Source organism: Geospiza fortis, unplaced genomic scaffold (genome assembly GCF_000277835.1).
Source record: "Geospiza fortis unplaced genomic scaffold, GeoFor_1.0 scaffold719, whole genome shotgun sequence".
In the NCBI taxonomy this organism is placed as follows: Eukaryota; Metazoa; Chordata; class Aves; order Passeriformes; family Thraupidae; genus Geospiza; species Geospiza fortis.
The window spans coordinates 1016619-1032225 of NW_005054451.1; the positions used below are offsets into that span (position 1 = coordinate 1016619).

The 15607-nt window shown below is 43.5% G+C and overlaps 1 protein-coding gene across 2 annotated transcripts; it reads left to right on the top strand.

Moving 5' to 3' along the window:
- Window positions 1-2166: 2166 nt before the first annotated feature.
- Window positions 2167-8771, top strand: PRLHR (prolactin releasing hormone receptor). 2 transcript variants are annotated; one of them, XM_005427729.2, is made up of 3 exons: window positions 2167-2300; window positions 2413-3675; window positions 8574-8771. In XM_005427729.2, exon 2 carries the CDS (start codon window positions 2599-2601, stop codon window positions 3631-3633), a length of 1035 nt encoding a protein of 344 aa, XP_005427786.1. In that variant the 5' UTR covers window positions 2167-2300; window positions 2413-2598; the 3' UTR covers window positions 3634-3675; window positions 8574-8771. The 2 variants fall into 2 exon arrangements, with proteins under 2 accessions (XP_005427786.1, XP_030918436.1); XM_031062576.1 differs by lacking the exon at window positions 8574-8771 and adding an exon at window positions 7510-7562.
- Window positions 8772-15607: the final 6836 nt, after the last annotated feature.

A 15607-nucleotide genomic window follows, 5' to 3' on the forward strand; every position in this document is an offset into this window, starting at 1 on the left:
AAAAGAACATACAAGGTCAGTTTTGTGACCTGAGCATTAAGGTGACCTTGAAGGCTTCTTGAGAAGATACTGTGTTTGATTTTTCTCACATAGCGAAGAATAAACCTTTTTCTCATAGGAATACAATGTTTACAGGATCTACTCTGCAGCTCTTGGGAATGAAACAAAAAATTCACTTAGTTAAAAATGAAATTTTCAATTATTTAATTTGCAATTATATTCGTGTGAGGCTTCTTTCCTGGCACAAACCTTGTCATTCCAGGAGGATGTGGGCAGTATGAAGGGATGTGGGCAGGATGAAGGGGTGTGGGCAGGATGAAGGGGTGTGGGCAGGATGAAAGCCTTTTACATATGCGTCCCTTCATTTTTCTATGGTTTGGCTTCTACAAGGGGCTATGTACAAAGCCTACTGCAATCCTACTTTAAACCAGGCCATGCTTTTCTCCCCCATTAAATGGAGCTAGTGAATTGATGGGCTTTAGGAATTCTGCAGCATGCTGCTTATCACTAAGCATTGTGGTTGCACTGGGTGGTGACAGCAGTAGGAATTTCCCATTTCCTTGCTTCTTTGCAACCTCTCCCCTCAGCTCCCTCTCCTATTGTGGATTTGGGTGTGTAGAGACAAACAGGTACTGAGTTCCCCTGGGTCCCACATGGCTCAGAGAGGTGAGATTGGACTCTGAAGTGGGCTGTAACATCCCATTTTTAGTCTGGGTCATGGCTTGGTGACTCTAGCCATGAAGTGAAGGATGACACTCCTGAGCAATGAGGTTACATGCTTGTTCTCCCCTCAGGCTGGAATTACAGCCATATTCCAGTCCATGGCATAATCTAATCCTGGATGCAGCAGCACAGAAGCAGCACTTGCCATGCTTGAATAGCCCACCCTTCACAAGCAGAATGTCTCTGATCAGAACAAGGGCTACACAAGATTAATTTCTAGTTTAGGATTAGAGACAGGAGTAGGACAAAAATGAAGTCTATTTAAACTTCTGATTTATGTCAAATGACATCAAATCAAAAGGATATGGTTCTGCCCATAGCCTCCTAGAAAATAATGGGTTAATATTTCCTTAGTCTGACTAGAACATAAACTGTCATTTAAAATTGAGTATAAATCCCCTGAGTGCCCTGCAGTACCTAACAATATTCTCTGCTCTGAAGCATTCAGAAGTTAGGCTGCTCCATGGATGTTTTTAGTTTCTCTAGCTGGTACAAATGGATGCAGTGGATTTTCGCTGTTTTTCACCAGATGAGAACCTATACCTGGGTTGAAATGGAGAAGAGTTAAGGGAGAATTAGAAGAATAGTCAAAAGCTGGATGGGGATGTCACATTAAATGTTCTGCAAGCACTTACCCTGAGTTATCTGCTTTCTAATATCTGAACCAAGCAAAACAACTATAGATTGTTTTACAGACCAGTTAGCACTTTTCTGGTATAGAAAAGGTTAACAAATCTAACACAGGAATGAAGAAAATACCCCAAATATTTTTGGGTAGCTGAAATACTAGTAGAAGTTTGCTGTACTTCTCTGCAGGTGAACCCTTACATCTAACCTATTTGGATGCTAATATTTCCTTAGAGATGCTCACACGTGTTTGTTTACTTTTAAAGATGTGTAAATCCTACTGAAAATAGCCACAGTGGGTGAGTAAACATTGTAGCACCAGTGGAAAATAAATTTAAGTAAAATAAGATCCTTTGTGCTACAAGCTAAATGCACATTTCTAATCCTAACTTCATTCACAGGTACATAGCTGAGACCCTCTAGTGGCATAAACATTTATTTGCCTTCAGCATGTGATTAAAATTCTATTTTACCATCACATTATAGCAACAAAATTACAGGTAGTATTTTTGGACACTCTGGGGGCTCTGGAAAAGCTAATCTAGGATTAGATACTGTGCAGGTTCATGTTAATGAAAGTAAATTGATTTTTTAGATGTGAGGGGCAATTATAGATGCACTGGAAGGAGAGGGGAATTTTTGAAAGGATATTCTAGAACTAATTACTACCAGCAAAAATACACCAAGACCAACGTAATACCCAGGGCAGCCAATGGGGATAAAAGCTTATACATAAATCTATCATGACCTAGTAGTGAAGACTGTTTAAAAACAGTGATCTCCACTTAGCTTGTAAATGCACATCGCCCTCTTTCTCACTCATATATTCTCTCTCTCTCTCTCTCTCTGACACACACACACATAAACGCTCCTGGATTTGCAGAAGACAGACATCTAGGGCACTTCTTGGCATCCACAGGAAAATCATATGGGATTAAAAACCCCCAGCAGTAAGTACCCACTGTATTAAATGTTTATTAAGTGGCATGCTGTCAAAAGCAAGATTTAATAGTAAATACAGGAGGACTTTAATGGAAATTGGTTGTATTTGATTTTTCTTAGGATTTGCTGAAAGCTGCCTCTCGAGGGTTACAAGTTCACCTTTTGCATTTCCAGCTGCTTGTTTACAATCCACGTGGCAACCTCTGGACAGGCAGTGATCCATCCATTATCCCCACTGATTGAGTGCAGGAGCAGCGCAGTGCTAACTACTTCACTCAGCTGACGGCAGACAACAAAAGGAGGAAAATGATGAATTCGGACAACTTAACCTCCCAAAGCTTCCTCTCTGCGATTCACAGCAACACCAGCAATTTATTCTCAGGGCTCCAGTTTGTTCAGTCCTTCAAGCCACTCATCATCCCCTGCTACTCGCTGGTGGTTTTTATTGGTGTCATCGGGAATTACCTTCTCATCTATGTCATCTGCAAGACAAAAAAAATGCACAACGTCACCAACTTTCTGGTAGGCAATCTGGCTTTCTCAGACATGCTTATGTGTGCCACCTGTGTGCCCCTGACCCTGGCCTATGCCTTTGAGCCCCGGGGCTGGGTTTACGGGCGCTTCATGTGCTACTTTGTTTTCCTGATGCAACCCGTCACGGTGTTTGTGTCTGTGTTCACCCTGACTGTCATAGCTGTGGACAGGTACTGTGCCACGGTGTACCCCTTCCGCAGGAGGCTCACCATCCCCATCTGTGCTTACATCCTGGCTGCTATTTGGCTGCTGAGCTGCACTTTGGCTGCCCCAGCCTTGGTGCACACCTACCACGCAGAGTTCCCGGAGCTGGACTTCTCCATCTGCGAGGAGTTTTGGTTCCACATGAAGAGAGATCGCTTGGCTTACGCCTACAGCACCCTCATCATCACCTATGTATTGCCTCTGGCTGTCATCTCCCTGTCCTACCTGAGGATCTCAGTCAAGCTGAAGAACCGTGTAGTCCCGGGCAATGTCACCCAGGGCCAAGCTGAGTGGGACAGAGCCAGGAGGAGGAAGACTTTTCGCTTGCTGGTCTTAGTGGTGGCAGCCTTTGGAGTCTGTTGGCTGCCCCTGCACATCTTCAACATGATAAAGGACATTGACATCAGCTTGATTGACAAGCAGTACTTCAACTTCATCCAGCTGCTGTGCCACTGGTTTGCAATGATGTCTGCTTGTACCAATGCCTTCCTCTATGCCTGGCTGCATGACAGCTTCAGGGGAGAGCTGAAAAAAATGTTTGCCTGGAGGAAGAAGAAAATTGGACCCGCTACAAACTGCATTATGGCCAGTGTGGTGCTGTAAATGAGAGCTGGTGGGAGTGCACCTCCTTTGTACATGAACATTGTAAGTCTTTTCTGCTTTTAATTAGTCCTCATTCCTGACATTTGTCCTTAGGGCTCAATTATAACAACACAAGTCCCATGTGCACCTCCACTTCTAATGGAGAATGACAGGCAGATGTCATGCCTCAAAAATATCTTTATTGCTTTGATTGGTGTTAGAAGACAAGGAGATGTGAGCACAATAAGATGCAGGGATCCTTTCTATCTGTGTTGGATATTACTGTCAGTACAGACATGGGTTTTGGGGACAAAGAGAAGCAAGGATGAATAGAAAACCTGAATATCTCAAAGAGGGAGTGTTTTGTATTGAGTAAAAATTAAACCTGTGTGTCTACCCAGAGTCCATTCCTTAGGACAGGCTCTAGGGTAGAGGACTCATAGCATTCCTGTAGTCCTTTTTGGGTTTGGGTCAAAAATGTTTCCTCATGCAGCCCCAATTTGCTGACGCTACTGCAAGTCAGCTGTGCTGTCCCCACAGCCTTGACAGAACTGAGATGAATTCATCATTCCTTGAGGAGCTGATTTTGACATGTGGCAATGCTGCCATCAGCTTTGACTTCCAGAGAGAGCCGGAGGCTTTGGCACTGCCCTTCTGGAGGTGCCCCAAGAGACAGAAGGGGCTGTGGGTATTGAGCCAAGCATGAGCACTGCATGGCCAGTCAAAGAAAGAGCTGCCAAACACAGAGGAGGGGCAGGCACTCTCCTTTGGAGGAGTTTGATTTTGGGAAGAAACAATTTCCTTCTACATTCACCTTTCAAAAAAGCTATAATCAGCCTAATGGTTTCTAGTGTGTTCCTCCCTGAAAATATCTGGTATAACAGTTAAGTGCAGAGGACAAAGTTCTGAGAGGTTTCTTCCAGCCTGCTCAGCTGCAATCGGGGATAGCATGAGAAACTTCCTGGCACTGAACCTCCATGAGCCTAAAAAGCAGCACAACCCAGGGGCAGCTCTGGCCGTGGTCAGCAAGGGGGCAATGCAGATGGACAGGAGGGGAGGGGGAACAGAGAGGATGGCTGCTTTAGTTTGTGAATGTAATCCTACTGTGAATCTGTGAAAATCATTTTGGTCATCGTGTTTCAGTAAAATTAATCTGATTAAAAAATCCCTCAGGTTCGTATGCACACCCTGTGAAAAGTGCTGGGAAAACATTTGAAATCCCATTTCACAAACTTGCTACAATTTCAGGTTGTTTTACTGCTTGTAATGAGGACATTAAAAGCTGATTACAGAGGCACTGAATGAAGAAGGTCCATTTAAATTAGGTATTACTTGCATTCACTCTGTGATTATGCGTGACTGCCTTTCTTACCTCTATTTAAAGATTTGAGTGACCTTCTAAAGAATGTTTTTCTTTTGCTGAATTTCAGGAAATGGTTTTTCCTTGAAGCTCAAAATAGTAAGTTACTGGAATAACTGGTCACTTTGAAAAGGCAAAAAGCCCACTTCCAAACAAACTAACCTAATTTTAAAAGCTTTTCAATCTCATTTTCAGGACTCTTTTAAAGAGTACAGAGAGCAGGGCACCAAGGGAGCACTGAAACAACAATGCAAAAAACAGCTTCAAATAACAAAAAATCCTGCTTTTTAGAGATTTTTCTTCTATGAAATTAAGTAAATTCAAACTGCTCATTTTTCAGTTTGTAGAGGTGAATTAATATTGATTGTGGCTCATAATGTCTACAACCTCCTGCACTAAATACAGACAGTGCTGTCACCCAGAGGGATCCAAAGTCCAGTGGAGTCTTCCCAGACTTTCTAACCACAGCAGTCCTGGGATCTTTTCCTCCTTACACATCATATTTCCCCTCATTTCTCATCACTGCAGTTTGACTTATTCATGTTCTCTCTAACGATAATGACTGGGGATGGCAACTGCCAAGAGCTGCATGAAGCAAACAAGGATTTCTCTCTCTATTTGCTTTTCCTTGAGACAGAAATGAAGGGCTGCTCAGTGCACAGATTGTTCCCACAGTGACAAATGCAATCTCTCTTCAGGCTGCCGCTGGAGCTGCTCTTAGAGCTGTGCCAAGGTCTGGCAGCTCCTGGAGATGCCCAGCACAGCTGGCACCCTCATCTAAGAGCTGGTTTAACCTGTACATGCCCTGATTCTGTCAGGATGGGAATTTGCAGCAGAAAGCTCAGAGCCTGCTCTCATTTCAGGCCCTCCTCACAAGCAGGTTTTCAGATGCACCCTGAAATTATCTGCATTCCCCAGCTGTGGGCTCCTGAAGCTCCTTCTCTCTCCTCCACCTCAGCCTTGGTCTACCTCAGTGGTCCTGCAATGCTATTTTTCCAGGCTTTCCCTGCACAAAGGAGGTCCAGTCCTGAGCTTGAGGTCTAGGGGTTCCAAAGCACAGCCACATTCACTGAGCCTCAATTCTGTTAACTGAGCCCCAAGAATCTCTGACCAATTTAATTATTGTTTTTTTCTGATATCCAGAGAAATAAAGAGTAATAAGATTTAGAGGCATGTTGATGCACTTCTGTAATCCAGTTATTCAAATGAATATATTGAAAGCTGTCATGTGAAACGTGTTTGCTAATCTCCACCCCTCTCCAGGGAGCTGCTGCAGTTCTTGGAAGGACCAGGGCTCAACACTGAGGCATTTTTGGTGGTATATTTTTTAATTGCAGTTTAAGAAATCACGGCATGCTTTTATTTTATAGAGTAGCTCGGTTCAAAACTTGATAAACATATTAACTACTCTGGTGCTTGATCAAGCATAAACTACTCCCTGTGGTCTAGAGTGGGGCTGGCATTAAAAGGTAATGTGCTCGTGAAATACATAGAAAAGTAAGCCAGTGTTTGGTCAGGAATTAGATTAGAAAGTGACCAAAGCCCACTAAAGTTGAGATCAGGCAGTCAAAGGAAAGCAATAAAAACCTCAGTTAGGATCAGATAGCGTTGGTCTTTCCCCCACCTCAGGGATATTTACGCAGAACAGTCACCAAAAACAAGCTTGTCTGTGCAATGCATTGCTTTAAATAAATGTTCCTTGTTCTTGGCTGAAGAAAACTCAGAGTTATAGTTGCAGCAGGTTTGGGGAATGTCAATTTATCTGGGGGGAAAAAAAGCAGCTCCTGCCATAAGGGCATCCCTCACAGGAGCAGGGTGAGTCTTTCACAGCTGATGGATGGACTGGGGAAAGCTGGGGGTTTTTATACCTGCTGGACAATAGGTGCTCTGTACAGTTTTAATTGAGAAAATTTTCCTTGTTGAGGTGCCAATGGTGAGTTGTAATTAGTTGTTTAAGGTGACAGAAGCTGAAAATGGCACACCTGCATCTTGAGATGAAAAAATGTGAAAGAGAGAACTGTACAATGCATCCATCAATCTCCTCATCAGATGAGAAGAAGGTAAAGACAAAAACAACATGCTGGTGGTAAAGCCACTGCCATCTTGGCCATTTCTGCATGAAGAAATGTAGTGCAAACTTTTACCTTCAGCCCTTCCCCCTCACTGCTCACAATCTTTTTCTTTTCTCAGGAAAAAAAAAAAAATCACATTCCTCCTCCTTACCCTGGAGAAAAGGTTGCTCAAGGGTCAAAGCAAACATTTCTGAACTTCTTATGGAAGGCATACAGAGAGAGAGAGCTTTCTAAAGGGAAAAGGGCTTTTTAAAATGAAGAATATCCTCTTCTCTCTCCTTTCTGCAAGGCACACAGGCTCTGAACTGAACCATTTGCTGTGTGGATTTCCACCTGGCCTGGCCTGACACTTGCAGCTCTGGCTTTTGTGTTTACCTCAAGTAAATACTCTCCCTATGCTCAGTGACCTCATTTTGGGTCACAACCATCACTAACTGATCCCTTGCACCTGATTTCCCTCCACAGCAACAAGATGCTTGACTGAAAGTCCCAGAGAGGAGCTGCAGATGCATCTGAGGTATCCATCCTATGTTAATGGGACTTTTCCTTTGGAAATCATTTCCACAATCCCTGTCTCAAGAGCAGGTTTGAAGTCTGTTCTTATGGGTAGTGACATAAACAGATGGGACAGGCTTCCCCAGGCTGATCTCAATAAAATTTTGTATTATTTGTTTCTCTGCTCTCCTAACTCTCCCTCAGACTTTTGAAGCCATTGATCAGCTACTCAGTGGAAGCAGGACCCTCAAGGTTGTTGCCACCTGAAATTAGGAATATTGGCATTTTCTCATGGCTCCCTGGGGAAGAAAAAGACATCTAAGTGGCCTCTCTTTTAGGAACCCACACAGGATTACACAGGGATTGGATATTAGGAAAATCTTTTTCTCCAAATGGCTGGTCAGGCATAGGAACAGGCTGCCCAGGGCAATGGAGGACTCTCCATCCTTGTTGGGATTTAAAAGATGTGTAGATGAGGAACCTGAGGACATGGTTTAGTGATGGGCTTGGCAGTGCTGGGTTAACAGAGGGACTTGATGATCTTAGAGGTGTTTTCCAACCTAAATGATTGAGGACTAACTACTTGATAGTCAGGCTGCCTCCCTACAGGGCAAAATGAGAGGTAAAGAGCATGAAGCTCAAATGTATCTCATTGAGAGTTATGTCCCTTTAGGATCTATAAATTTACTCTCTTCACCAAGAAGCAGATGGGATTGACTTTCCCTTTCTACAGCTTGCTTTGTCAAATTAAGTCAATGAAGTTAGTAATCTATACAAATAACAAAGCACACGCTCAAGAGCTCCCTGATTCATGTCTCCAGTCCATTGGAAATCAATTTGAGATCACTGCTACCTATTTGAAACTGACTGGGCTCTCCATGCTTTGCATCTTGTTTATGTTAATTATCCCATTGTAATTTCCCTGTGGTTCTTTGTTTGGTTTTGTTTGTTTGGTTTTGTTGGGTTTTGTTTGTTTGCTTCTTTGTTTTGGTCATTGTTTTGTTTTTGTTTTGTTTTTTTTTTAATTTCTGCAGGGAACATCCAGAAGGAGATGATGCCAAAAATCTCTACACCTACATTTCCTACAGTTCCTACATTTCCATGAGGCACTGGAGCCAAGCAGCAGCAGGAGGACTGCAAAGAGAAGCTTGCAGCTTTCAGCGTGGAGATGATCTCTGCATCTCCTGCTGAGCACAGCTCTGGGTCTCCAGAAAACATGCTGGAAAGGCAGCTGGTGGCTCCCAGCAGCAGGAGTGGTTTTAGTGCTGTGCTTTGTGAGAAGCTGGTGCTGGGGTGGGCTGGGCATCACCCAGTGCAGCTCAGCTTCTCCCCAGCAGCATCAGCACAAAGGTGACTGCTCTGGGGAGGCTGATCAGCCTGAGGTGCTGTCTCTCTCTCTAGAGCTTCCCAGCCACTGGAGATGTGTTTGTTTACTCCATCACACCCACAAGACAGGTGAAAATGTGAGAGCAAATGACATGGGAGCTGTGGTGCACTGTCCCAGGCTGCCACAGCTGAGTTTGTGACCTGCTGTGCTTGGGAGTGGGAAGGAGAAGCAACAGATTGTGCTATGAACCAACCCCATCGGGGGCTCCCGGAGCCAGGGCAAGAAAGAAAGCAAAAATCCAAATTTCTGATCTTCAAGCTATCAATAACCAGCCAAAGGGTGAATCTGTAATCACCCAGAGGTTGCTCCTGTAGCACTGTAGGAGCCACTCAAGCCTTCTGAGAGCAGAGTCCCTCACCTGTGGCATGTCAGCTCAGTGTATTTGCTTTGTGGTATCCTTCTTCCCTCCCCTCACTCCCTCAGTGCAACAAGGGCAAGCCAGGAAAAAGCAGGAACATCCCATTTCTGTACAGTCCAGAGGCACAGGAGTTGAGGGCAGATACACTTGTGAAATGTTTTTTTAATAAAAATAGTTGAAAGTTTAGGGATGGAGTTCCAAGGCAAGTGTTCGACCAACCCACTCCTCAGCAACTGGAGAAAACTCTGGAGGTAGTAAGATGACAAAAAATATCATGTGCAAGAGCTAGCTATGAGCTAAATAACCAATATTTAATACTTACAAGGTATTTGAAATAATGACATGACAAAATTATCTCTCAGCTTTGGAATGATTTCCCCTTGATTATTGGATCATTTTAAAATTCAACATCTGTTGTTAATATGCATAGATTAAAAAAATAAAAATAAATTTGAAAGCATCTGAAGCACTCGAGAGCATATGGCAGACCTGTTTAATCTTAACAAGGCAAAAATATTATCATTGTGAATCACTCCTTCATTAAAACATATTAATGTCTGTTGTATAAAATAATGTCTATTTGTAAAAGCCTTTTGTGCCACCCATGCAATTGTCACTTGTCACAGCTAATTCTAGATTGCTTTGAAACTACCTCCTCTTGGAAAATTGTCACAGGCTGAGGACAGAGGAAATGCAAATCATCACCTGTCAAAGTTCTGAAAACAACACAAAGTGAGGGGAAGGTTTTGAAGACCTGTGTTTTGCTGTAGTGACAAAAATATGGGTTTCTTTGCTTTTAAGGCATTGTGGAAAGCGCTGTTCCAAACAGTTCTTACCCCCTAAAAACCTTGTGTACAGTGTCTGACAAAATTTGCATTATTTCACAGTTCTTAACATTCTTTGCGTATTGCTAAATGAAGAAACTATTCACATGAACAGCTTAATTTACAGTGTTGAAAATAAGGATAATTAGGCAAGCACTTTCTCTTCCAGCTCTCACATGAGGTATTTAAAAACAGGGATGGAAGGTGGGTTTGGAGGAGGCTGGATTGACACAAGAATGGTGTTTAAATTTTTGACAGTTGTGAATGAAAACTAAATGAAGAGTGTCAGTACAGCTTTCTAAATCTGAAGCTATTTACATTCAAATATTGAGACTCAATGAGGTGGATAAAAGATAATGTGGAGCTACACTGAGTTTCACAATTCACCTATTTAAAAATTGTTGCAAAAATGGCAAACCCTATAGATTACTGTAAACTACAGAGGGGAAATAGAATACAAGGGAAGTTCCAACATGTTTACTGTCTACAATATTCTCAAGTTCCCTTTTGGGAATTAGAAAAACTTAGTTTTGTTCCCTCTCTAGATCAGAAGCCCTCAGGATGCAGCAGTTCCTCCCTCCACACATTTTGTACAGTTTCTAGGAAGATGAAGAATCCCAGAGCTGAGATATCTTCTGCTAACAGCTCTGGGAGATTGGAGTCCATGTGGCACAAACCATGAGGCTGAGCACAAACACATTTAATTATTATCCTAATACAGAGCTAAAACCAAGCTCTGAATTTGAGCTAGTTGATTTATCCAGCCCCACCTCTTCACAAGAAATTAATACCAGTTTCCCTTCAGCATTCAGCATTAAAACATTTGATGAAGCGGCTGGATCTTTATTCACCAAAGTATTCTTGTAAATTATTCCTTGTTTCCCTGGAACCTGCTAGTCAGCTGTTTCCTCACTAATTCTCTCCTCATTAGAGAAACAAAACCTGTTTTCCCAACCTCCAGCATCCCTTAGATCCCATTTCCCAGCAGAACTCGGCCTCTGATGAACACAGTGACCTTCCACCACCATCACTTGCCCCCAGCCCAGCAGGCAGAGCCTTTAAACACACACAGGACCCCCCTGCCAAAAACTGACAGTGCTGCTGCAGGCTGGGGTGGGTGGGAGTGCTTTAGAGAAGGTTCAGCTCATTAAACAACAAGTTTCCCAAGGCTCTGTCATCAGGAGATGCAATTACATGAAGCCAGGCAGAGCCCACATACGCAAGACAGTGATTAAAATAAGTATCAGATACTAATAAAGCAGCTTATTACAACAGGATAAAAACGTCTTTCCTAATCTCTTTGGAAAATTAATACAGAAAAGAATTAATGAAAATTGATAAAAAAATATTTGTGGGTGCATGCAGAATTTGATATTCTACTTATTCTAGACCTCCCATTTCTCTCAGAATCCTAAAATGCTGTCCACAGCTGTTGTGTTCTTTCTAAAAATGTTTCAGATTTCATTCCCATGGATTTATTATCCCCTTTTTTGTTCCAAGTGGGTCTCTTGTTCCTACTGATATTATCTCACCTATTTCCTCTTGCCCTGGCCATCTGAAACAGGCACCACACAAGCTTCAGACCATGTCATGTGTCCCGTTTGCAAACCTGGGATCTGCCTAAGCAAGGAGACAAATCTGTACTAATTACTTTCTCCCTTTTAAATGAGAAGGTATCAAAGCTATTTCTGTGACTTTAGATGGTGTTTTTTTTTTTTCCCTCTGTCCAGGCCCAAGGCCCATTCATAATGAGAACTGGGTTTGTTCTGAGAGGATTTACAGTAGAAAAATCCTTTTGACTCATTGCCTTGTTTTCTTTCATTGCTCAGAAAGATTTTGTGCTTTCCAAGATTATTTTGGCAGTTGAAGGTAAGCTGACTGATAGACAAATCCTCGATTAGTCTTTTCCTTCCATTCTTAGAAACTGCATATATTTGCTCCTTTCTAGTCTTCTGATGCTTATTTACACCCCATGACTTCCCTAAAATAACCCCAAGGGCTTCTGACATTAATCCTGTCATATTTTTCTGCAGTATTTTGGGATGAGATGCATCAGGCTCAGGCAGTGTGAAACTTTCCAGTTCTCCAATAGCTCCTTGTGCCTTTCCATGGAGAGCATTATCCCAGTTAAAAAGGGGGCTACATTAACATTAACAAATGTTAATTCTAATCACTAACAAATATCAACTTAAAGCATGATGTTGGCGCTATTCTGTTTAGTTTGCTTCACTCTGAGAATCCTCTATGTTTTTTAGTCAGTTGCAGTGGATTTGATATGCAGATGCTTTACTCATTTGAGTAATTAAAATGATTAAAGCTGCTTTGAAATCCAATTCTTTGCAATTACACACAACTTTTCTCATCCTGGCTTTCAAGTGAACAAATTTCCTTATGTAATTCCAGGCTATTAACCATGGAGCCACAGATTCTGGCACTTGGGGCATCACAGACAGGGGGTACCTCTTTAAACCCCCCACACTGCAGCTGTTGGCTGTGCTGTGGTGCACAGCAGCCCCTGATCCTGCCCTTGGTGAACCGTGAGCTCCCCGTGCTTGTGGAGTGATGGGTGCTCTTCCACTGCCACCTCCTGGGCACGACCAGGGGCACTTGAGAGATGTGGTAATAAAAACATTGAACAAACTTGAAAATGTACTAAATCAAAGACAAAATATCTAATTTTGGCCACAGACTTGGACATTTTAAATCTTTCACTCGACCCTTTGAGCCTGACCCCAAAGCACAGCAGTGGGGGCTGCTGCAGAGACACCCTCAGCATGGAGAGATGACAGAAGTCTTCTGAAGATTTGCCTATAAATTATAGATTTTAAACAGTGTTTAAATATTCAGATTGACACTTTAAAAGGAATACTCACAACCCACCAGGAATGGGGGGAGGCTGGGGGGTGGGGGCTGTAGAAACATGAACCACTCCCTTCACCACAGTGAGGTCTCTGAAGACATCCCCCTCTGACTTGGCCACCTGGCCTAATGATGACTTACTTTTAATTAAAACTGCCTTCAAAAGAAGATGCTTGATTAATGGCCTGGGAGACCTTGAAAATAGAGTCATTCCTGCAAGAGGAAGGTAATTAACTTTTTTAATCAGTAGGGGCTGACCTCAAGGTCTAGTGAAGGGAGTCATCAGCAAACTCACTCCCACAGACACATAGCAGAGTCCTTCTACATTACTGGAGACCCCAGGGAAAGGACTGGGAACTGCACTTGGTACACCCCAACCTGCAGAGCTGCCTCATCATCTCATCTCATCATCTCCTCATCCCACTGCCTGGCTGGGAGCAGTCTGGACACTCCCCTGGGGCAGAGACTCCTTGTGCTTTCTCCTCCATCACCTCTGACATGAGCAAAGCTCTGGCTCTTCTCATCTCACCCTGTCTCAACTTCCAATCAGAGACAGCATCAGTCTCTGCGGACAACTCCTCAGCAGCCCACACTCCCCTCACTGTCTCACAGGGAAGAGCCTGGCAAACAAACTCAAATACGAAGACTAAAGGCTTTCCCTTGGCACATGCCAACAGTCCTGCAGCACAAACCTCAGCTTCTGCTTTCCTGTTCCTCACCTGGCACAGATGGGGATGCCTGGCAGGGACAGCTAATCAGGTCTTGTCTGAGATTACAGTGAACTCCTGCCTTTCACAGCCTGTATCCTCAACCTGCTTTCTAATTCCCCAAAGGAGAGGGATTTATGCTTTCAGTTTTATCTCCAGTTAGTTAATGGTCCATTACTGTCAAAAGGACAGCAAGAAGTAAAATTCTGCATGATTTGTGTTAAGTAAAACCCAAAATCTGCAGAAGAGAATGTACCAGAGAGAGGGCACAGGGAGCGCACAGAGGTGTTTGCTGTGACACTTGTGGCTGCACTGTGGCTTGGTGCCAGCTCTACAGCCAGGCAGCACAGAGCAGCTCTGAGGTCTGCAGCCACCAGGACAGCTCAGAGTCCCTCCCCAGCAGGGTCCACACCTGCAGAAGGAGGCCACTTTAGGCCAGGAAGGACAATTCAGGACAGCTCCTAATTCTAAACCCCTCACTGCCTCACCACCAAACCCTGCTGGCCCTGGAAAGCCTGGGACAGAGATTGTGAGCTTTAAAGCTGCTGAGTGGCTTTCCAGCCATGCTGCAATTCCCTCCCTGCCAGCAGTGCCCACGGAAATCTGCCTCACCCTCTGGATGCAATCACGCATCTTTGAGGAGCCCATTGCACACACCATACAAATCCCCGCCAGCACTCAGAAATTTTACTGCCATTGCTTTAAACTGTTTCATCTGCTGAGCTTCTAAGAGATCATGAATTTTTATATTTTTCCCCACTCCTTCTTCCTGCACACCTAGGAGCACTCCTCCCCAAGGAAATCTGTGCTTGTCCAGTAGAGCCCTGCCTGCTGGCATAGCAACAAAAAAGAGCTGTGCAAATCAGGACAGCACAAACCCATAAAGCTCACTTTTATCCCACATATTTACCCTACCAGGAAGACAATGTGAAACCCCCAAAACTGTAAAAACAAACAACAAACAAAAAAACCCCAATCAAAACTCCCCCTACCAATGGGCTGCATCCATGAACAAAACAGGACTTGTGTATGCACAATGTGTTTTGTGCTTGTGGAAGTCCAGCCTGCTCAACCCCTCAAGCCTCATCATGGGAGAGCAGGAGCACCACACTGGTTCCCACCAGTGGTGCTCTGGTGTTTCCCAGCTCTCCAAAGCTGTTTTCTTCCTGTTCTCCTGACTCTTTCCATCTGCTTTGGTGCAAATTCCCTTGAACATCTCCAAGCAAAACCAATTAGTGTAATATTTACAGCAAAGGAGGAAGAAGGTAACTCTGCCAGCTCATTGCTTTTCATGAGCAGGACACACAGAGACTTCAGGGCAGTCTTTTTTGCCCCTTCACACTTGATGGGGGGGTTCATATTTACTACATTTAATTTGGATTTTTTTGTGATTTATTTCTAATATACTTTCAGAAATGTAACCCTGGTCTGCCAGCATGGAAGGAATTACATTAGCATAGGCTGTGATTTGTGCCCTAGCATTTATTTACTATTTCTGTAGTAAATAACAGGTTAAATTGTTTGTGATGGTTGATGTTTTTGCTAAGCCTGTGCTCCTATGTAACTAGACAAGAGCAATGATGTTAAAATTCAGCAATCTTGGCTAGTGAAGGTTGCCTCTCTCAAGCTATGTCAGAAAGTTCTGGGTTTTTTGTGCCCATGCTAAAAGGTTTGTGAAAGTGCTGAATCAGTGTTGCACTGGCTATGTGTGCAGCTCAGAGGGAAGGCTCAATCCTGGCCAGTTATAGCAAAAGGAATTTTAGAATGTGTCAGGCCCTGATGGTCACTTAGTGATTTCAGTTTTTGGGAAGTGAGTCAGTACCATTAGTGGAGGCAGATCCCTCCTTTATCACAGCCCCTTCCAGCAGGGCTGGCTCTCACAGAACATTTCCTTTAATTGCTCTGTGAGAGAACAGGACATTAGGAAATGGAT

Excerpts from the sequence above, each read along its gene's own strand:
- PRLHR (XM_005427729.2), top strand. The coding sequence starts at position 2,599 with ATGATGAATTCGGACAACTTAACCTCCCAAAGCTTCCTCTCTGCGATT.